The sequence below is a fragment of the Fusarium poae genome (assembly GCF_019609905.1).
Source record: "Fusarium poae strain DAOMC 252244 chromosome Unknown contig_2, whole genome shotgun sequence".
Classification (NCBI taxonomy): Eukaryota; Fungi; Ascomycota; class Sordariomycetes; order Hypocreales; family Nectriaceae; genus Fusarium; species Fusarium poae.
Genome location: NW_025408660.1, coordinates 743,695 through 767,082, shown reverse-complemented (window position 1 = coordinate 767,082; position 23,388 = coordinate 743,695). Strand labels below are relative to the sequence as shown.

At 47.1% G+C, this 23,388-nt stretch overlaps 3 protein-coding genes across 3 annotated transcripts; 2 read left to right on the top strand and 1 right to left on the bottom strand.

Moving 5' to 3' along the window:
- Positions 1 to 1,882: 1,882 nt before the first annotated feature.
- On the bottom strand, positions 1,883 to 4,831 carry FPOAC1_013485 (uncharacterized protein; the record flags this gene model as incomplete). The annotated part of the gene is made up of 1 exon (XM_044857826.1): positions 1,883 to 4,831. One exon carries the CDS (start codon positions 4,829 to 4,831, stop codon positions 1,883 to 1,885), a length of 2,949 nt encoding a protein of 982 aa, XP_044701208.1.
- A 4,509-nt stretch (positions 4,832 to 9,340) lies between these two features.
- Positions 9,341 to 9,766, top strand: FPOAC1_013484 (uncharacterized protein; the record flags this gene model as incomplete). The annotated part of the gene is made up of 3 exons (XM_044857825.1): positions 9,341 to 9,509; positions 9,569 to 9,654; positions 9,725 to 9,766. The coding sequence occupies 3 exons, from the start codon at positions 9,341 to 9,343 to the stop codon at positions 9,764 to 9,766; spliced, it is 297 nt and encodes a 98-aa protein (XP_044701207.1).
- An 8,285-nt stretch (positions 9,767 to 18,051) lies between these two features.
- FPOAC1_013483 (uncharacterized protein) lies at positions 18,052 to 18,810 on the top strand (the record flags this gene model as incomplete). Its single annotated transcript, XM_044857824.1, has 1 exon — positions 18,052 to 18,810. One exon carries the CDS (start codon positions 18,052 to 18,054, stop codon positions 18,808 to 18,810), a length of 759 nt encoding a protein of 252 aa, XP_044701206.1.
- Positions 18,811 to 23,388: the final 4,578 nt, after the last annotated feature.

Here is a 23,388-nt window from a genome sequence, read left to right as displayed (position 1 = left end):
AACGTCGCCATAGCGCACACAGGAGAAAATATCTTAGCCGCTATTATAGAGGTGTTAGATAACTTCGGGTTGATTGCAAGCAACAAGGTTGGATGCATTATTCTCAATAACGCCGCAAGCAATGAAGGAGCAGTCGAAGCGATAGGCCACAAGCTTTAGTGGCAGAATCCGACCAGCAGAAGGATTCGGTGTTTTGGGCATATTCTTTATCTTGTCGCTAAAGCGCTCCTCTTCATTAAAGACAGCAATACACTCGAGGACCTTAATGCAGACGATTTTATAGAGTGGATAAAAAGAGGTCCAGTAGGTAAACTCCATAACCTTGTCGTCTGGGTTAATCGGTCAAATAAGGCGATAGCAATTCTGCGGAAAATACAAGATAAGGACCCTGACAAGTCCTATCCAGGCACTCTTAATGTCGTGCTTAACAATAGCACACGCTGGCTGTCTCAATATTATATAATCGAGCGAGCAATTAAGCTCCGACGCTATCTAGAGGAGCTTATTGACATTACGATTCAATCAAGTAGGAAATTTCAATAGCCCAGATCTACCTATACCTAGCCGCTAAGCCAACTCCCTTGATGTCTTAAGGAAGCAAACCTACTGAGTGACGCAGACTGGGATGCCCTCAGTTGGTTCAGAGATATTCTTAGAATGTTCGATTCTTGCCTTTTGCGGCTTGAAGGGGACTGTCAGCTCCGAGTCCGTAAGGGAGGCGTTGAAGCTCAATATGGAATTATTTGGCAGGTTGCTGTCGCATACGAATTCCTCCTTTCAACGCTGGAGAAAGCAAAGACTGAGGCAACACATCGGGTGGAACCTAGCTACTATTCCTCGTGCGTCAATTCGGCCTGGGCCAAGCTCAACAAGTACTACACCAAGCTTGATGAGACGCCAATATACTATGCAGCCACGGTTCTCCACCCCGGTATACAGTGGTCGTTCTTGACAAAAGCCTACGGTGAGAAGGAGGAATGGCTTTTCGCGGCACGCCAGCTCATCCAAAAGCTCTGGGAAGAGGAGTATCGCGACCTTCCCGCTCAGTGGGAAATCTCGAGCAGTAACCTTCCTGCCGCGGTGAGGGCGCGCGAGTACAATCCATTTGATTCCTTCCAAGACGAATTAATATCATCCACCCGCCACGGCCATGACGAAGCTACAGACGAACTGGAGAGGTGGTTGTCTACAAAGCAAGACATATACACAACATACCACAATCCTCTGGAATACTGGTCTGCAAAGAGATTTGAGTATCCGCGAGTGGCGAAAATGGCGATTGACATCCTCTCGGTCCCAGCAATGGCTTCTGAGTGTGAGAGGACCTTTTCTTCCGCTGGTAGTATGGTTTCGCCCAAGAGGTCGCGCTTAGATGCAAGCACAATTGCCGTTACTCAGACGGTAAGGTCGTGGTTACGGGCTGGGCTACTAGAAGGGTATGAAGGTTTCGTTTACTGCAGGCTTTCTATCCATACGCGTATGGATTAATTAATCCATATGGAATAATCCATACGCGTTAATCCATATTCCATACGGGGATGTCGTATTCCATAAGTATGGCAATACGGCGGAAAAAATTTGATCCCTGTAGTAATCCCGTTCAGGGGCGATTTTCCAACTCTCCACTCTTTCTTTAATTCCAACACCACTGTGTAAGGACGCTGCGTATGTCCTCGCTGATGACATCTACTTCCACTGACCCTGCGGGGATTCCAGTGTCCACAAGCGAATTGTGCTCTTCCTAATGTTTATATTGCGCAGTAGTGCTGGGTGAAAATGTATTTTATAAAACTTGATTGTTCATTATTGATATGAGAGTTCTTCTCGGGTTTATATCTCTAGATGATTTCATCTAGGACTTTGAACTCTAAATCTAGGACTTTCAGTCTGACAGTCTAAACCCTGAAAGGAAGGGGGATCCCCGGATTTTCCAACAGCTGTCCAATATGGTGTGACACTCATCCACCACTACCCGGTCTAATGCACACCGCGCATGCAATCGGTTCACGTAATCGCCAAATTCCTTCGTCACGGCTGACTCGGGCGTTACGAATACGATCGGGGCGATCTGGTGTCCTTCGCGGCTCTTCCAAACATATGTTCCGATTTCACTCTTTTCGCAACGACCGTGTAAATCATCCCGTAATGACACCAACGGCACGATCACGATTGTTGTCCCGCCGTTGTCGTTGGCGCAATATGCCGGCAATAAAAACGACATGCTCTTGCCCTCGCCTGTGCCTGCGATCTGGACGATTGGACTCTCTCCCCGTATAATCGCCCGGATCACCGTCTCCTGTTGCCCACGGAATGCCGCCGACGGCCCCATCATCTGTCGCAACTGACCGGCGACGTCGACCTGCTGCAATCGCCTGAACCGCTGCATCCGATTATGCTCACGCTCCGTGTCATACGGGGCACGCTTTCGCCGGATTGCGAGCAACGTACCACTCTCCTCGCTGTCCTGGAACTCGAACAAACGGTGCCATTGCCGGCTGACGGCCCGGAACTTGTCCCGCATCGACGCCGTGCTGAACAACCCCTGCTGCAACTCGCGTGCGTATACCATGCCGGCCACGTGCGTTCCGTGCCCGGCTTGTAAATCCACCGGGTTATCATCCAAATCGTCCTCTTCGTCGTCCCCATCCAATGTCGACTCTTTAAATGCACCGTTTAAATACCGACGGGCTATGGCAATCGCAATCTGCCTCCACGAACTGATACCCAACGTCACACCTAATAATCGCCTGCTGTGCCGTTGGATGATTCGACGGACCCGGTCTGATGTCCACTTTCGCTCCTGCACCCAACTCTGGAACCCAATATCATCGGCGTTCCCGGGGTTATCGGGGTCGTGCGGGTTCTCTATAACACGATTTCCATCACCACGGCCTCCTCCCTCCCCTCCATCGTCGTCGTCTTCATTATGCATGCCGCCATTCTGACTCTGCCTCTCTAATGCCGCTCGTCTCGCCTCCCTCTCCTGCATGATGCTTTCCTCTGCCTTGCGCACCACTTCGTCCGGCCACATAAACGGGCTACGGATAACGGCATCTTTAACGACACCCTGAACCTGCTGCCAAAATGGCAAAACCAACCATAAATACCACACCAATAACTCACCTACGGCACGGGGTAAATACCGGTGAATCACCTTGGCCTGGCCCGTCAACCGAAATCCCTTGTGATATAACGTGACTATGCACATCATGCCGTTATGCGCCAATATGTTCCTGACGCCTCCGTTCATTGTGTTCTGGTGCCGGATGCCCGTTATCTCCGTCACTCGTCCGGGCTGGCTCATCATGTACATCAATATGAACATGCGTTCCATGAACCCGTTGAACGTCTGGCCATATGACTGCACCGCCCGGGCCTGGAATGGCTTTCCGTCTCTTCTCCCGTTGTCGATCCACACCTTGCGTCGTGCCTGGCCCTGCCCGTGCGGTTGGGTATCGATGATCTGGTTCATCACCCAATCGTTGCCCTTCTTTACCCACTCGTGGTTCCGTTCGTCGGATAAAAACGAATATCCTACACGGTCCTCACTGTGATCGTCTTCCACTGCCAACCACGGGATCCGCGGCAACTGGTCCACGTCATCCACCATTGTCAACGTCGCCAAATGCTCTCTCGCCTCCCTTGTCAACGCGTGCAACATCTCCGTCAACTGGCTCATCCGGAACCGTGTCTTTCGGTATTTGATGCGGTCGCCGTCCCAATCCACGGTCCCGCCTGCTGGCGTGTTAAACCGAATATACATGCCGTACGTGCGCGCCTCGTATATCCAATCCATCGGCGTCGGCTCGGCGTATGTCTCCTTTGATGTCACCGTCATGAACTTCTGCACCTTCTCACGCACGATGCGGAACATGCTGGCCGCCTCCTCCTCGGCCTCTTCCTCGTCCAAATCCTTCTCCCGCTGCAACCGGGCCACCTCGGCCTGCCTCTCCTGATATGACTGATACACAATCATCGCCCGTGCCACTTTGATCACGGCCGAATATATGGGCGTATAATCCATCACGTCCACCCAACCGCCGTCTTTACGAATCCCTAATACGGCCAACCCGCTAATAATGGCGCTGCGATACTCACCTACCGTTAACCTGTGGTCCAGTAATGCGATAACCAGCTGTAATGTTAATTGATCCATCTCGTCCTCGTCTAACGGGTTGGCTTCGGGATCTTGGATATGCTCCTGAATCATGGATTCTAACGCATCTATGCGATCGCCCTGCTGCTTTGTTAATTTGAACCCGGGCTTCTTGTCGTCTTCTAACGCCTCTGCGCGGTAAATGTAACATATCAACTTGGACCACACCGCCGTGTACCGGGCCCACGTATCGTCTTCGACTCGGTTATCAAACGGCCGCCGCGGCTTCTTGTCGACTTCTTTACGCTGTACTTCGAACAACGCCTGGCTGCCAACCGTGCTGGGCGTGGCTGTGATCCGTGCCTGCAACATGACCCGCATGATACTGTCCTGAATCAACTGTAAAACGTGCTCTTCTTCGCCGACCGGGTCCGTTAACTGTCTCATGGCTTCCGGATCCAAACCCTGCAAATGGTCGGCCCATCCCACACGCTCTAACCACGCATTGGCATCTGTCTTTGCGTCGGCGGCTTTAATGCACTCTTTATCCTCTCGCTCGAACTGCTCTTGCTTCTGCTTCATGGCACGCACCGTCCGCTCCATCATGGCGGCTTCGTCGGCCGTCTGGGTGGCCGGTGCCCCAAACCCAACCTCGAACCAACCGCTGGCCGACCCGTTGCGAAACAACTGCTGGCTTTGAACGCCTATACGCCACGGTACCTCGCTTGGGTTCATGGGTTGGTGCATTATTCGCCTTCCTCTCCCTTGCGGGTTGCTCCATCCGTGTTCGTTCCGGTAATGTCCCTGCATCCCACGAATGGTGCCTGTCACATATAAACACCCTTCCTCATTACAACCTAACTTATCGGCCACGGGCGGATGTATATGCGGGATCGGGTTAATCGTCGGCGGTGGCTTCTGCCACGTCAATAACCCTCTCTGGTCCTCGATCATACCGGGTAAATCCTTCACTTGCTCGGCAATCCCTCTTCTGGTGGCTGCTTTGATGCACTTATGGTGCTTCTTTAAATGCGGCTCGACCTCCTTGGTGACATATGCATAACGGCATATTGTACAAATCACAAACGGAAACTCGGGCAATCTGATAAATGGCAACATCTTGGCTGGATTTCTTTGGTTTTCCTATTATATGGATAACTGGTTATTTCTCTGACTATTTACTTATCTTATGGTGACCCCTGTTGAACTTGCTTCTGCTGTTGCTATGATACGAAACCTTATATTTTGCCTGCCTCTTTGCTCTCTTTAACCTTAGCTTGAACTACTGATCCTGGGCTGGTCTTGATGACTATTGGGTTCTGCTGGGCCTGATGACTAACCTCGCCCGCCAAATCCTCGTCTCCGTTAACTTCAATCGATTAATTGAATCCAACTTTGAACCGTTCGTAATGCCGCAAAAATGACTTTTGAAGGCTGGCAAGCCAGATATAAGCTTCCCTTGATGTAATGAATCGATGCATCCGCTTGAAATGCATTTTAGCGATAAAAACTTGGGGGTGCAGCGATTCCGTTTATGTTAAATGGAATCGCTATACACTTTCATTAGCGCTTTTTTTTTAGTATGGGCTTTCAAATGGAATCGCTAGCGAATCCGCCATGCAGCTAGGATAGGATAGGATAGGACAGGCCGCATTGCGTCCAATAAAATGCTGGATCCGGTAGATGATCAGCAAGTCGGTGAAGCTGAGCTTATTGAAGTGAGGCAATAAGATTGATTGATATAAGGATGAAGATCCAACTACAGGCAGGGCGTGTTATCCCAAGCTTATATGACAGACGGATCGGACTATCTATATACCACTCATCATGTTCAATCTTCAACCTCAACAGACTTCAATCCGGAACCCGATTTTATTAAATAATACGAATTGAGACCGACGCCTGTCAAGTGCTTGCTTTATGCCTTGTTAAATGTGGAGCTGCCCGTTCAACCGGATGCGGCGAGTTGTGTAGCGCAAATAAACTTTAAACACTTTGAACTCGATATCGAAACTTAGCTAATTAAATTTAGCTACAACGTTTCCCAAACCAAGACAACACAGTGTTGAAATTTTATAACATTAATGAATGTACCTCTCTTATTGCATAATATTCCATATACGCTCTATAATGTTACTAACCGATGAAAATTCGGTACCTATTTTTTGGTGGAAATCCTGCAAAGATAAGGTGTTGAACAGTAGGATGGCCGCACGGGGTATCGTGTGACCTATCGGTCAGCTGTCGGCGACCCTAGACCCATTCAGGAAAGCATAATAAGCAGACCCCTCTCCAAGGAAGGCGGGGGAAAAAAAGTTGAACAATACACATACAATTAAGGACATCAAGGCGCACGGGATCCGTTCAACATAAGGTACCGGGGTTTCCCCTGTCAGTACAGAACGTATTATTAGAGAGGAAGGTTCAAATGCTTAATACTGTAGCAAGTAAAACTAACTGGAATTCAATTTCCCTCAATTTAAAGTTTTGCTAGTAATCAATGACGTTATTTCATTATTAATATGACCGACATATGTTTGTATAGCCTTGAGTCAATCTCGCCATGTCATATATTACGAAAACAGGCTGGTCCTCTACAGCAGGCTTTCTATCCATACTCCATACAGTGCCTTATGGAATATGGAATATGGAATGCAACATATGGAACTTAATCCATACGTAGTTATGGAAACTAAGAAATGTCGTCATTTACATTATCAACTAAACCGAACCTGGGTTAGAGCTCTGCCAGCCAGCCGAATCATCTAACCCCTCTACGTTGTTGTCCTCAATACCTTCCGCTTCGAGTAAATCTACCGGATAACCTTGTTTTATCCTGCTTTTGATCCAACTCTTCATGCATTCGCCTCTTTGAATTGTACGACTATCCAATTGGTGCCGGTCCCATGATATTGTGCGCCTTGCCCCGGAGAAGGCGCGCTCCAGCTTGGGGGATTGCTGGTACTTCTATCATGGGCTAAAATAGGTGGGATGCTAGGTATCTATCATTTAGCTCATTTTAATTGGTTGCATCACTCTGTCGTGGCCTGGCCGGAGCTCCCACAATTAAAGGGATACAACAGACGGCAAAGCTGGCTACATGTCTTTGGTTTAAGGCAATTGTGATAACATTATTTCGAATATGCAGGAATGTCTCTTTTCTTCTGTCACAAATGCCTCATAGGCACATTTTAATGAGGTCATGACTGATAAGTGGCTATTCGCATGAGAGAAAAGAATGTGCCTCTTGTAACCTTGGGAAACGCTGCAGATTAAAGACCTTGGGGCTTATCAATACCGCACCAATTATATTACTCCTGCAATATTCACTTTAGCGAAGCTCGAGCAATCATCACAAACCTTTGACGTGGGGAAATATTGCCAATACTGCAGAATATTGATGTCAAAGGGTTATCAATTCAGCAGGCTGGCGATCAACTCAATTCAATCACACTGCTTCAACTCAATCAACACCCCAGATTGAGTTAATCGCCACCCTGATCAATTGAAACTATTTTCTGCACCCTACACCTCATCTGATCTGCCACAAGCCTAAATACCGTATGTTTCTATAAAATTGATTGCAGATAGTGTCAGACTAATGCAAGCCTCTGACAGCTTATTGTGAAGATCTCTTCCTTATGATATCTAGCTATTGATCAGTAATCAGTATTAATAAGCTAAATGTGCTCACCTATTGGTTTAATTGGCAAGTTAAATTACCTTACCCATACCCTATCTACGATCAATTTCATAAAAATGTACGGTATGCCACCCGCTATATATGACACGGCATATCATTGGCACCCTACAAGGGTTGTTTTTCAGCTTGCGCCATGCATATTTCAACGCTGATCTTGACTCAGAAAAGCATGCGATGTCCCTTTTAGTCATCTCCACAAGGAAAAATGCCCCTCAAAGCAGAAAAAATAGTGGCGGTTACAATTGCCTCCACCATTCCATCATATCTGACCCTCTGAATGTTCCAATTACAATGATGCCAAGTCACACGGAACTTTCAGCTTTCAACTGTTATGTATATTTCGGCTTTTCAAGAAGAACTGTTGAAAAGAGGATATCCGTGTACGTAATGAATGCAACGCTAAAGCCTAGATGCTGACGAGCCGCTCGGCTGCTCATATAGCCTCCCTCATCCATTCCACGGACCCACTCTTAGCATCTATTTCCAGTGGAATGGACTGCTAGCCTGTTCACAACAGACTGTTTTCAGATTATAGGAATATGCCATAGCCCAGAAAATCCCCAGCTCTGTGACTCTCGATCTTTAGGCACCTAAGCTAAGATTGAACTGGAACCCCAGTAGTGAATTGTGCTGCCTTAGTCATTTAGAGATCACCCTATCGGTCCATCATAACCCAACCTCGATAGACGAGCCAGCTGATGACCCTAGAGAATAAAGCCATAGGGAGACTATCAATTCTCATAGTGAGACCTTCGGCTGCATGTGGCCATTGTCTTAGGTACGAAGAGATGAACCAGCCTCACCGGACGAACGGAATCGTATCCGTGTCCGAGAAAGCCCCCTTTCCATTTTCTTGAGAACAGAGCAGCCACATCATGATTCGTTTAAATATCATTATTAGTTGCATGGCCGCGCTGGGCATTGATGAAAATGGAAGCGGCTGCATATTTTCAACCCTTGCAGATACCAAAGCAACAGGCCTCAGCCATCCCTGAATTGTGCTATTAGTTCCGTCTTTAATTGGACGCCACTTGGCACCTGTCCATTGAAACCGATTTGCGGGGGCCCAATTTGAGCTAGTCTCAGAAAAATAAGAGCAGCGTGTCTGCGATTATTATTGTCAGAAGTGATGCCCCAAGACATAGGACAAGACGCAGGTCCGTAAGTGGATTAGTGCGCTTATGAGCCGATGGCGTCCGTTGGTATTGGCTGACATCCTTCAAGTTATCTTAGAATATGACGCGGCTATGGGAGCTAAAAATCTTAGTAGTTTTAATATGTGGCACTGTGTGGTGTTCTCAAGACTTTTGGAATGTAATTTTAACCATAAACCTGACAATAATCAGCAATGCATGACCAGTTAGCCACCTCCAGTCACCCTCTGATAAACCTAAGAACATTTATAAATACTGCCTCTACCTCCTCTTTTATCTTTCTATTCTCTTCATCCTCATTACCTACTTCTTTCAGTATCTTACAACCCCTCTAATCTCATTCAATTATATCCTACCATCCCAAAACAATAAATCTACCTCTTTAAAATGAAGTTACTCCCAGTTCTCGCTATCTTCTTCGCTGGCGTCCTCGCTGCTCCTCCTCCTGGTTCTGGTTATGGTGGCGATTTTGATGCCTGCCGTGGAGTTTTCTATAGCGTGTCTCGGTGCTGTAGTGCTGGTATTCTTGATATTGCTGATGTTGACTGTGAAAACCGTAAGTAATAACTATTATCTTTCGTTGGAATATCAGGAAAAGGCTAATTACTGAAACAGCCACCAATATTCCTACAAGCATTGATAGCTTTAAGGCCGATTGTGCCAGTATTGGCAAACGTGCCCGTTGCTGTTCTGACCCTTTTGTAAGTCAACCTTTCTCTACAAACACCTACTGTTAGCAAGGGATAAGTATTTACTAAAATACTCTTCAAGGTTGGAGTAGCGCTTCTCTGCCGTAGCCCTTATAGTTCTTAAACGCTAGAACAACAAATTACTCAACCATTATGCCCTGTGGATTAGTGGTTACCTAGGTGCAACCGTTACATGTTATGACCCCCGTTGTCACATCACATGCACCCTACCATGTTTCTCCTACTTAGCTTTAGCATACAATTATGGTTCAAAAGTATCTGAACATCCCACCCTGTAGCAACTCAACCACTGACCGTGATAACTTCAATTAATTAAATAAAATACTAAATAAAGGTCAATTCAATTAATTTATATATATTTTTAAAGCCCTATGCACAAGTCTAAATCATCCTACTCTGATGCTCTGGATCAATACTAGACACTGGTCCCTTGTTGCGTTGACGTATCTGATCGTGTCGCTCATCGCATTGTATATCTATCAAACCATTATCGTCCAAATAGCAGTGCCTTCAGGCCGCTTAGGCTACCCATCCTTTCATTATTCGAGTCGTCATCCTAAACACTGTTTTTGTCGCTTCCGTCGTTTTCGTCATTTTCCTCGCCGTCTTTATCGTCTACTTTACTATATTAGGACATACTCAAGTTATTACTCATCCCAAGCCGTATCCGCCATTGTTGAAAGTCTTGGTATGTCGTTGAAAGTGGAGAAATCGTTGGCCCCAGATTACAGGGGGGACTGCCCTGGTTTTATGGCCTTCTGCTGATCCCCGTCCAATCCAGTAGGCAAATTCGACTTGGGGTTCAAAGCCACCAGCACATTTTTCGGCTAAATTAAATTACGATCCCCTTTCAAAGGCTTGAATTAGCATTCCGAGCCAACTTTGATTCACTTTTGATTAATATTGTAGTCGTGGCATGTCATCCAATATTGCGAAGATTGGACTCTCGATTGGGCGTTACATTTCCTATTACGGAATAGTGGTGTTTATCTGTCAAGCGTTACATTTCCTATTATGGAGTAGTACATTTCATCGGGGCCCCATAGGGACACGCCTAGGCGCGCCTCCACTCCTGAACGCGTAGGCGTGCGGATTATGTCAGCCCTCAATTTCGCCCAAACTCCACTGTCGCGGTTTTCACGGGCTGCACCCATTACTGCTTTTGCTCGTCACAACTGTAGTCCCCAGGTGCGGGCTTCATCATGGCCCAAGCGACGTTTCCTGATGATGTGCTCCCGCCAGAGGGTACATACGATTCACGAGAGGCTCTGCTCGCCGCTATCAACAAGTGGGCAGCACCGAGAGGATACGCGTTCATAACTGGAAGATCTTCACGATCAACTAGCGGCAGGCAGATTATCACCTACGCATGCGATCGATGGTGTCGTCCGCCTAGCGTGTCAAAAGATCGCCAGCGTAAGACTACTACGCGAGGAACCAATTGCCGGTTCTCAATTATCGCAAAGGAATCCCTAGATAAGACGACTTGGTCTTTAAGGCATCGTCCGGACAGCCGGTTTCATTTACACAACCACGAGCCAAGCTGGCACAAATCGGCCCATCCAGTCCATCGGCAGCTCTCCGATGCAGACAAGTCGACAGTCAGCCGCCTTACGAATGCAGGAGTAGCGCCAAAGGATATCAGGACTTATATCCGCCAGAATTCGAACACTATTGCAACGCAGCAAGATATTTATAATCGTATCGCAGATAGCAAACGAGAGCTTTGTGAGGGTCAGAGCACTATACACGCCTTTGCTAACCAACTGGATAAGGAAGGGTTCTGGAACCGAATGCGGCTTGATTCGGATGACCGAATCACAGCGGTGTTATTCGCCCATCCAGAGTCATTGGCGTACCTTCAGGCCTACCCAGACCTGCTTTTCCTCGACTGTACATATAAGACAAACAAATACGGGATGCCACTGCTTGATATGATTGGCGTCGACGCCTGCCAGCGATCGTTCTGTATAGCCTTTGCATTCCTCAGCGGCGAGACTGAGCAGGACTACATATGGGCCTTGGACCGGCTCAGGTCCCTGTATGAACTCTGCCATACAAGGCTTCCATCGGTTATCCTAACAGACCGCGATAAGGCTTGTATGAACGCCGCAGAAATCTGCTTTCCATCCTCAATTTCACTCTTGTGCCTATGGCATGCGAATAAGGCAGTCCTCCGTTATTGCCAGCCGACATTCGTGCGCCACCAACAAGGATCAGAGGCCTACCAGCAAGGTCTGGCCGATTGGAATGAGTTTTTCAATCACTGGCATTCGATCATGAAGTCACCGGATGAAAAGGCATTTAATCAGCACGTGCAAGAGCTTGAAAGGCGCTACTTACCACAATACATTAAAGAGGTTAACTATATCAAGGCCAATTGGCTCGATCCGTACAAGGAAAGGGTAGTGAGGGCTTGGGTTGATCAACATCCTCATTTTGGTAATGTAGTCACCTCGCGGGTTGAGGGTATCCATGGGCTCCTTAAGAGCCACCTCAAGAAATCCACGCTAGATCTCTTCGAGGCTTGGAGGGCTATGAAGCATGCGCTTCTCAATCAATTAGCCGAACTGCAATCCAACCAAGCCAGCCAGCAAATGAGAATACCAATCGAGCTCTCTGGATCACTATACAGTGCCATACGTGGCTGGGTATCTCACGAGGCTTTACGCAAGGTGGAAGAACAGCGGAAGCTGCTCCTAAAAGAACACCTGCCCATTTGCACCGGTGCATTCTCCAGATCTCACGGCCTCCCTTGCGCCCATACTCTCAAGGCTCTACAAGAACAAAATCAGCCCCTTCGCCTGGAGCATTTTCACACACATTGGCACCTCAATCGCCATGGTGTTCACCGGTTACTACTGGAGCCTCAGCATCGACCCGATCGGATAGCCACCGGTTCGAGTACTAGTAGAACACAATCAAGCACCCAGAGAGAACCAAGTGCATTCGAGGCAGTTCAGGCAACAGCACGGCCAAAGGCACAACCTAAATGCAGCAGATGCCACCAGATAGGTCATACAATGACTTCAAAGACATGCCCTGAACGATACGAGGAGCTTTTGAAGCCACCAGCACCGTCGGCGCAGGCAAGACCATTGTCGACGACATCTTCATCAGTATCATCCTTGCACGCAGGAGAAGCTCCAAGACCAACGTCTTCAGGATCATCAGAGCAGGCAGAGTCAGTAATAGATAGTGCCAGTTGCATTATCGTCAGTCTCGACGGCGCGGACAATATGGTGCCGGCAGCATCATCAGCAGCACCACCGGCACAGACAAGGATAATGCCGACATCAAGGTATGATGATCCTCGGGCTATCTATTAGAGATATGTTGCTGCTCGAGATGCTTGGTACAAGGTGCAGCCTCGTGGCAGTATTAAAACTAACCAGCAGTATCGGAGGGCGCTAGGTCTACCTCTGCGGTACGACAAATCTAGCTATCAATGGTGTCTCGATTGGAAGCAGATGGGTAAGCGCTGCGATACTCCAAACGGCTCCAGAGATTGGACTAAAGAGGAGATGATGGCCTATCTAGATTGGAGTAAAGCAGAAGATGACCGTGTCGAGGCTTAAGTAGCTGCGGAGATAGAACGCAGCCCTTTTTCCAGTAGAAGAGGTATGCATAATATCTGGGAGGCGGCAGCAGTAGATAGTGAGGCCCAGCACGTTATCCATTCCGGTAGATAATTAAGAATTCATAACCGTTTAGGATTAGTTATAGTATTCTAAAAAGTAAAAACTGCATCAGAATGCGGAATTTCGACAGTGGAGTTTGGGCCAAATTGAGGGCTGACATAATCCGCACGCCTACGCGTGCAGAAGTGGAGAGGCGCCTAGGCGTGTCCCTATGGGGCTCCCATTTCATCAGTCTACTTAGTCATGCTGGCAGTGTCACATGCCACTGCTCAGCCACACAGTAATTTGGAAACCTACAGTAGTTGATAAGCGAGCCGATTAGCTTAAGTTACACTTGAGAAGCAAGTTTTTGAAAATATATAAGCCTGTCTTTCATTTATCCTGCTCCAAATCAAACGAACAGCCGTTTACTTACAATCCAAGAATAGAGCTAATAGTATGCGGGCGGTCAAGTCGCTCAATAAAGACAGATTGGTACCAAAATGAATCGTATATGGTAGCAAAAACAAGGCGCGTTTCCACAAATCAGTGATGTATTACATCGCCCAAAATAGCTAGCGCCAGCTTGATAACGTGTCACTCGGTCCGCTTCCAGGTACGAGGGTTTGTTCGAAGCATTCTCAAACTTTGACCGGGCTTATTACTTCGCTATACCAATCGATGCGTGGAAGCTAGTCTACTGCGACTTGTACTATATCGATGGAGACAATAGTTGTTCACTGTAAGACATTTATGAGAGTCGTCTTCAAGAGGAGGAGCTTCAAACCCCTGCGGCACGAGATAGAGAGAATATACGCCGTGACGTGATCAAGCTGGCACGCAGGAATGCGAAATGGATGCTCTCAGAACTTGATCGACTTTCGGATGAGGAAAAAACACAGCCCCTTGAGGACTTCGAGAAAACGGTTCGTGCCATCTGGAAGCGAGCATCCCATACGCCACCAGCTTGGATACAAGAGATTCTTCGGGCTCAGCAGCCCTGGGGATTTGTCTACTACAAAACCAAGGAGGTCGAACAGCGATACGGTCGTAGGTGGAGTTCACTCTTGGATATGGTCAACAACAGCCCGTAGCCCTCCTTAGCCAGGGACGTGAGAGAAGCAACCTACTTCGGTATCCATTGCCAGGGAAAACGCAATGACCTGATGGCCCTCCAAACTGAGGTGCGGGCTACCGCAGGTTCTGAGGGAGACTTGGCTGGGGATGATTGCTTCCGACGGTAAGTTACATTACCTCATTGATATCTTGGATACACGCTGATATTCCAGCAGACACTTCCAAGAATATAGACAGTCTCTATCATCCCCAGGTATTGTGCAAAACACATTCATTGTAGTCCCTATTGAACTGATTCCTGAGTGTCAAAACGAAGAGCTTGATCCATATTGGGTTTGGGCATACGATGCAGACTGGGATAACTCTACTGAAGAGACCGTCTGCAGTCAGTGTTGCGAATAATATGGCAATAAAGTAGTATATTGCAATACATACCATATAATATGCCTTTTCTGGTATTGTGATAATATGATATGAAGTCTACGATATTGTGACAATATAATATGAGGATGTCCATATTGGCAATATATTATCTATATTGGGCTGTTAATTCTTGGGTGAATTAGCCCCGTGAAAGCTGCAGAACTCGGCCTTACCCTATATAAGAAGCAGGGATAGCTGGCATTTTATTGGCCATCGTTCACTTCCACGCACTTCTTTGTTGACAATTAGACCTAACACGCGATCACGCATGAAAGAAACGCGTGAGGGAGTGCAGACCATGTTGGGTTGGGCCATCTTCGCCTCTGCTCCCCCCATTTCTTTTTTTTTTTTGTTTTTTTTTGTTTTTTTTGTTTTGTTTTTTTGTTTTTTGAAAATCACTCGTCGAACTCAACTTTACAAATCTAACTGCCATGCCTCAACAACGCCTCTCTTTTGCGCAATGGTCACAACGAAGAGGGTCGTCAATTTCTGGCGACCTTCTGGAGTTTTCCAGCCAGCAATCGGATGATCTGGACGTAAGCCAAAAGTCCAAGTGCCTGTCATCTCAACCTCGCACCGTCTCCACAACCTCCTCTACTAAGCCCAGAACATCATGGGTCTTCTCTCATATGCCAGACGAGGAGGTAGAGACGAGATACTACAATCAGCGGACCGGAAAGGAAGAGTGGCGCTGTAAACATTGCGACAAAACCTATGCCTCTTCAGGGGGTACTGCAGCTCCTGCAAAACATCTCATGGACCCTCCTCCTGACGGTCACGGCCTGCCAAAAGGAGCCCCGCGAACAGCGAAAGTTACAACTATACGAACTATTATTGAACAAGCTCGTGTTGCGGCAGAAGAAAATCCCTGAAAACGCCGTCGACTCAACGATTAATCCGGAGACTCGATTGAACCTGAGCAGCTCGAGGCATTATACGTGAGGTTTATTACGGCCTGCTCTCTCCCATTTCGGCTCGTGGAATGCCCAGAGTTCCGAGCACTCTTGGCCTACATCAATAACGATATCGAGACTTGGCTTCCGGATACGCATGATACCGTCAAGACATGGATTATGCGCCAATATGGATGCCAGAAAGAGAGGGTCAAGCAGCGCATACAGTCGGCAAAGTCAAGAATTCACATCAGCTGCAACCTTTGGACTTCTCCCAATTCTTTGGCCATTTTAGGCGTAGTCGCACACTATGCCACGGAAGACGGTCAGCTGGAACACCATGTTTTGGCGTTAAAAGACATCGACAGTGAGCACGACGGTTCTCATCTCGCTGTGGCCATTTTGAAGGTGGTTGACGAATGGGGCTTTGCTTCCAAGCTTGGATATTTCGTGATGGACAACGCTGGCAATAACGACACCATGATGAGATCCCTTTCGTTTGGTCAGTACAACTGACTATTTCTCCTGACTAGCGGCCCTAACATCCCACAGGCCTCCTACGCCGATATGACATCCAATACGATCCCAAAGTGCACCGACTCCGCTGCCAAGGCCATATCATCAACCTCGCCGCCAAAGCCTTCCTCTTCGTCACCGATAATGAGAAGCTCGAACTCGACGATCCTGGTGTGCATAATGTGACACTAAAACATATTGAAGCGTGGCGGAAAAAGGGGCCTCTTGGCAAGATTCACAACTTCGTTGTTTTCATCCAACGAAGTGTCCAGCGCAGCCAAAAGTTTCTTACTATTAGCCATAACCGTAAGCTCGCACGGGACAACGACACAAGATGGAGTTCGTGGTATAACATGCTGCGAGTGGCCCTGAACCTCAGAGATGCGATTGACGGCTGTTTCAACAAATGGATGGAATTAGATTGCGCTGGAGACGAGCTCTCTTCAGAGGACTGGATCATCTTGGAGAAAATCAAGTCTTTCTTAGAGAAGCTGAAGATGACGACCAAGGCTCTCGAGTCATCGTTTGCAACACTCGATAACGTCCTCTTGGCTATGGATTTCGTTTTGGCACAATTCGAAGCAGGGAAGGAGGCATATATTGACGATCCGATAATGGCGCCCATGTATAACTCTGGCTGGGCCAAGTTGGACAAGTACTACCGGCTCACTGATGAATCGCCTGCCTACGTTGCCGCTATCGTGCTCCACCCTTCGCATAAATGGCACTACATACAGGAGAACTGGAAAAAGGAGTGGGTTGAGTCGTCAAAGAAGTTGATGGAGACGCTGTGGAATGACTATAAACCCGTGGAATCACCTCTTCCTCTCTGCGAGGTCCCATCGACGACCACGAACGAGTTCTTGAACTGGATAGTGATGTAGTTGAAGCTCTGGAGTGCCTGAAGTCATGGTTTGGGATACGAGAGCTTCGAGGTGATGTACTTTAGCTGCCGCAGTAGAATAACCCAGATCACGTGCAATATATGGGATGTATTGTCATACTGGCAATATATTGGGTTCTTGCAATACAATACAATATAGGCCAATGTCATATGGCCTAATACAATATGCACCACTTGGCAATACAATAATATTGCGAGGCTTCCATATTGCCAATATACGTATTGTTTATATTATTCGCAACACTGAGAACAAGGCTTATGGGGCGGGGTCTGGGACCGTTTCGGCAGCAGAGGCTACGAGTGCCTTGGACTATATTGAACGCCGGCTGGCCTTCAGTCGCTCATTGGCTACGGGCAGTTCTGATTCTCAAGGGCGACAGTGCAAGCGACAACCAGCGGCGGCGATATCGCCACAAGACGAGTTTGACCAGTATCTGTCAGAGCCACCAGTTGACAACATGGCATACAAAGCTGACCCGATTGGTTGGTGGAGAGACGTTGGTGCTATACGTTTTCCTCGGCTGTCGTACATGGCCGTTGACTTTCTTACTATCCCATCATCCTCGGCAGAAACGGAGAGAGACTTTAGCAGTTGTGGGAGGATGATAACACCACTGAGGTCACGTTTACGACGGCATATAGTGGGCATGTCCCAGTGTCTTCGATCCTGGAGCAAAGCCGGCATCTACCGGCCGACTCTTCCTCTTAGTCTACTTGAAGGCGAGAATTGGAGGCAAGTTCTTCAACTGGTAGGCAGGATAAGGGTAGATAGGGATAGCGAAACCCAGAACTGATCTAATTGGTCATCGATCGATATCGATTGCTAGATCGATCGATTGTCGCCCTCAGTTGATCGATATCGATCGAGCGGTGGTGATGCTCGATACAAATCGATCGTTTAGGGCTTGAAATCGATCGATATGATAACCGATCGACTAGTGATCGATTTCCAAGCATGGCCGAGATCATCGAAATCCTACAGCCTTACCTCACGTATACCAAGCACTTTGAGGGTCGCACTCCTAGATTTGCAGAGGTACTTCCCACCATGTACCTCTTGAAGGACCATCTATCTGAAATGCGACAGCGGTATTCTTCCAACCTTATCCCTGCGCCGTATCGGGCGCCGAGGATCACTCTCGAAGAGCCAGTACTTGATTGTATCATAGTCGCTGCGCCTACTGATGGCAGAGAGAGAGAGCAACAGGGAGGGCTGCAACAGGACACTGGCGTATCTACCTGGGGCAGATATTCAACCATGGAATCGACTACCAGCGGAGAACCAAGTTCTCCACTATACCAAGCAGAAATCTCGGTACAATTCGAAGACAAGGACCTGGATCCTGAGCCCTTCAAGTTGTCCGACGATGGGCTACATTTCATACAACACTCGATCAAGTATGCAATGTCAAAGCTCGACAAATACCGCAATTTGATGGAGGGGAGCGTTGTTTACTGGGCAGCTATGATATTACACCCAGGATACGGCATTGGGTTCCTGCAGCTTAGGCTACCGAACCAAGTAGACTCGATCCTTCGGGACTTCAGAGATTACTTTGACAGGCACTATGCTCAAAGTAACCAGGCACCAGTGTCTCCAGACTCCCCTCCGGCATTTCATGGATCAAAGTTATTGTTGCGCACTGCAAACTTCCCCAAGAAGGCCAGGAAAGAAGCTCCGGATGAGATCAACCTACAGACTTGCGTATTGTGATATGCTAAAGTGATATCACACTGTGCTAAAGTGCTAAAGTGATATATATCACCGTGAATATATATCACACTTTTTTTCAGCTAAATGTGATATCACGATAGCTAAAATGCTATCGGCCGTGTGGCATGCTTATCCGATAAGATTAGATAATCTTATCTACTTTTGTTGGATCTACTCTAATTAGCTTTTGCAACACCCCTATTGGCTTGTGTCATCGTGCACAGACCATCGAGGCGCACAACGCGACATTTCCAGGTTGAGGATACACGAGACATGTGAGACTCCAAGGTCGAAATGGTCTTCTGACCGTGAGAACATTGGCACGGATAGAAAGCTCCTGACGGGAGATATCTAAACGGGCCAGTTTTGTTTGCATTACTTCCAATCTACGGAAAATCAGCATGTTTTGAAGTTCATCGTGGAAGTTTTTATTGATGTGAGGTAATGAGATTGATTGATGTAAGGTTGAAGATCTAACTACAGACAAGACATGTCCTTCCTAGCTATATATACGTGACTGACGGATCGGACTATCTATATACCATCCATCATGTTCAACCTCAACAGTTTTTACAAGTCGGGCCTACCCTATATCTCAGTGCTTGAAAGATACCAGAGTGCTCACGTATTCCCCCACACTTGCGCAAGTACCTCTAAACAATATTAGTCGCATTTCATGGTCACAAAGATTTGCTTTTCAACCTCCCCCACGCTGGACATAGTCCTTATGGGAATTGGGAAATGGTCTCATTCAATAAATTACCGTTGAAATTTAGAAAGCAGTCGTTTATGGGCTGCGGGGAAATATGATTGCTGCAGTTGCACGATACCTATCCTGACGTGTAAGTCTCGGCGGTATAGATGTATACACTAACACATCTTAGCACATCCACATAGCCTGGGCATTCAAGACAGCAAATCAAGCTCGATCGCATCAGGTAGCGTCAGGGGTCGGTTGACGCGTTCAAGAAATGAGAGTTTCAGCGAACCGCGCCACTCGTTCGACCGAATCGACCGATTTCGATCGAACGTTTGGGCCCGTTCGATTCGATAGCGAATAAAGTTCGATTCGATAAAGACTTGGCATCGAATTATTCTATCAATTCAATTCCCGTTCGTAAGATATCCATCCCTGGTATTGGAGAAGTAGCATGGATGATAAGTGTTGCATAGGCAGCCACAGGAAACGGTGTCACACGATTACGCGTGAATCATCAGAACAGTGTTACAGGTCTGTAGCAGGGTCAGCAGGTCTAGTATCATACCTCGCCTCTTTACCTATAAGAAGGAGGAGAGCAAGAACAACCATGATGATAAAGAGACAGAAGACAATCATTCCGATCATTATTGGATTATGAGTTACCGGTACCTAGTAAGAGCGCGCTGTCCGGCAGTCTGCTGCCTCGACTTTCAATATTGAATTATGAGTTCATCTTCAAAAGTTATCACTGATACCCTTACTCGATCACAGACTAAAGCATCACCCGATGATCTGCCCTTCGAATCATCTAGCTTCGACGTCATTTTCCGCACCACTCATCCAGATAAGGCCAAACTAGGGCCATCTGGCAAACGAAAGACGTCTGGTCGTGTTATGTATGAATGCCTTCATTGTCCCCCAGATAGTCCATGGTCAAATGGAAAGCGTGGCAATGCTATTTACCACGCGAAAAGGAAGCATGCCTCTATTCTTCAGACGGAGGCCAGTACCGTAGACGAGCACGACACAGATATTATTACCCGGCCGTCAAAGCAGCCTCGGATGGACAATTTTTTTCAGAGTCGGCCATCAGATGCCACTTTACGCCGCGTCTTTAACCGACAGCAATATATAGAATCGATTGTCGGTCTGCTCACACGCCGTCGTTTACCATTCTCCGCGGTGAAATGGGATGAGATGCAGGATATCATATTGGCATGCAATCCGGCTATTGAGGATCTTCTCCTCACGTCCCGCGACGCGGCGATGCGTCATATTACCACTACTTTCGACTTATACCGATCCCAATTGAAAGCAAAGCTTCAGGCGTCCGTATCGAAGATCCATCTCTCGACCGATCTCTGGACATCGCCTCATCGGCATGGCATTTTAGCAGTATGCGCTAGATGGGTTGATAATGGCTATCGACTTCAAAAGGCCCTGCTAGCTATGCCTGAATGTCGATACAGCCACAATGGCGGGCGCCAAGCAACTCTAATGGCGGAAGCAATCGAAGAATACGGTATTGCGAAGCAAATCGGCTATGATACCGGCGATAATGCTACTTCAAACGATACCTGTTTAAAACATCTCTCACAAATGCTACAGGATAAATACGGTGTATGCTATTTAGAACGCTGATTAATAGGTAGTTGGTTAACTGAGTCTAGGTATCTTTCCATCCCAGCCAGCGTCGAATCCGATGCATCGCTCATATCATAAATCTCTCCCTTCAAGCCTTTCTCCTTGTGTCCTCGAAAGAAGCTTTACGCGCAGCACTTGCCGCTTCTAGCGACGTGACCGGCGCCGAGATGTACGAACAATTCTACTTCACACTATATTATATATCCGCCAACGAGCCAGCATCGCGGTCTGAAGGTTCGGGACAGCAAGAACAGTCTTTCAGTAAGATATGGAAGGGAAAGGCTAAAAGGGCCGCTCGGAAACCCCCCGATTTCAAGGATGACAACTTCAGAGGCTGGCAAACCATCCCGGCGATGCGTAAACTACATAACATTGCGGTCTGGCTTCGAAATTCATCTATCCACAGTGATCTATGGGAGGATCGAGTAGGCTTGCGGCTTGGGATCGATAACGACACCCGATGGAACTCTTGGTATAAGCTGATCGATAATCTTATCAGAAAACAATCACAGATCAAGCAATTCTTGCTTGATTACGATAAGGAGATCAACGATAATATCCTCAACTCATCAGATTGGGATTACCTTGAAAAAACACATAGATTTCTCCACCCATTCGCGTCGGCAACTTTATGGGCTGAGGGTAAGAATTCTACATTGTCGCAAACATTGACAATTATGGATGGTTTATTACGCCACTATGAAAAGAACAAGGTTTGCTGTCTCTTGATAGACTCTAAACCCTAACTTGGCTAATTATCCAATCTAGGAACATTACTCGAAGCTAGAGACGCTTGATCGCCGTATCCTTCATTCAATTGAGATGGCAGGCTTTCTATCCATACGCGTATGGATTAATTAATCCATATGGAATAATCCATACGCGTTAATCCATATTCCATACGGGGATGTTGTATTCCATAAGTATGGCAATACGACGGAAAAAAATTGATCCCTGTAGTAATCCCGTTCAGGGGCGATTTTCCAACTCTCCACTCTTTCTTTAACTCCAACATCACTGTGTAGGGACACTGCGTATGTCCTCGCTGATCAGGCTTTCTATCCATACGCGTATGGATTATTCGTATTCCATATGAGATAGCTGTATTCCATACGTATGGAAATACAGCGGAAGAATGTTAATCCCGGTGAGTACCACTCAGGGTGACGCAGCCAGGCAACAAGTTCATGTTCATGATTTCCGCCAGGAACAAAAGTAGTTGTGCCGCTAGTGGCCGGTCCCCGCTGACTTGGTGGCTCGGCGAGCAGTATGGATTCATGAACAGTACCGTCTCTCCAAAATGACCATTGATATCAACATACCATGTCCACCTAGCCCGAGCGTGTCTTTTGACCCTTTTCTGGTGCACGGCGAAACGTATCCAGGATCGATGTAGCTGCTAGGAAGTCGTACAATAAGTCGGACAAAACCAGGCATCAGGGATTCCAGCCGCGCTGACAGATGAGCGAGACAATGCGCGCTTTTCCTAATACGGAAATGGTAAAGTATAGATGACGTCATTTATTGTATTCCATACGTATGGAATAAGCTTCCATACGAGGAGGAATCCGTAATCCATACAAGAATCGTTCCATATGGAATATGGAATATGGATAGAAAGCCTGCTACACAAGAACGCAATGGAACTGTTACAGGTTGACCATACCGCTAAAAATAAAGTTCTCAGGTAGTTTTAGATTATTTCATAACAGCTCATATCCAAGAACATATTTCTTCTAATTTTAATAAACATTATCATTCCAATGATACATTTTACATCCCATCAATCCCTTCGTTCAGTTTCTATCAATCTCTGCAGGGAACATCTATAGATTGCTGAATTGATAAGAAATCGACTACACTCTGGTGTCTTGAAATCTCTGGCCATTTAATTACAGAACATATGCTCGGAGTGACGGAGAATAACCCGTCGGCCAAGTAAGTACTGCAGAGACTTTGGTGCGGGGATCCTCTTATATGGTTCTCCGATAGTGCATGCATTAAACCTCGGGCTCGCAAACTAGTCTCTACTAGGATAGGCGTGCTCGGTAGATAATCTGTTGGGGGTGATCATCGCCAGAGAAAACAAATAAACAGACACAATTCACCAGGCCAAGCAAGCAATCCTCTGTTTCTTTTCCATAGTCGGCTATCTTTTTATTCGGTGATCTGCCTCGCAGTTTGACACGTGTATCTACGTCATGGTCTTTGTCGTCGAGTGTTTTGCAGTTGCT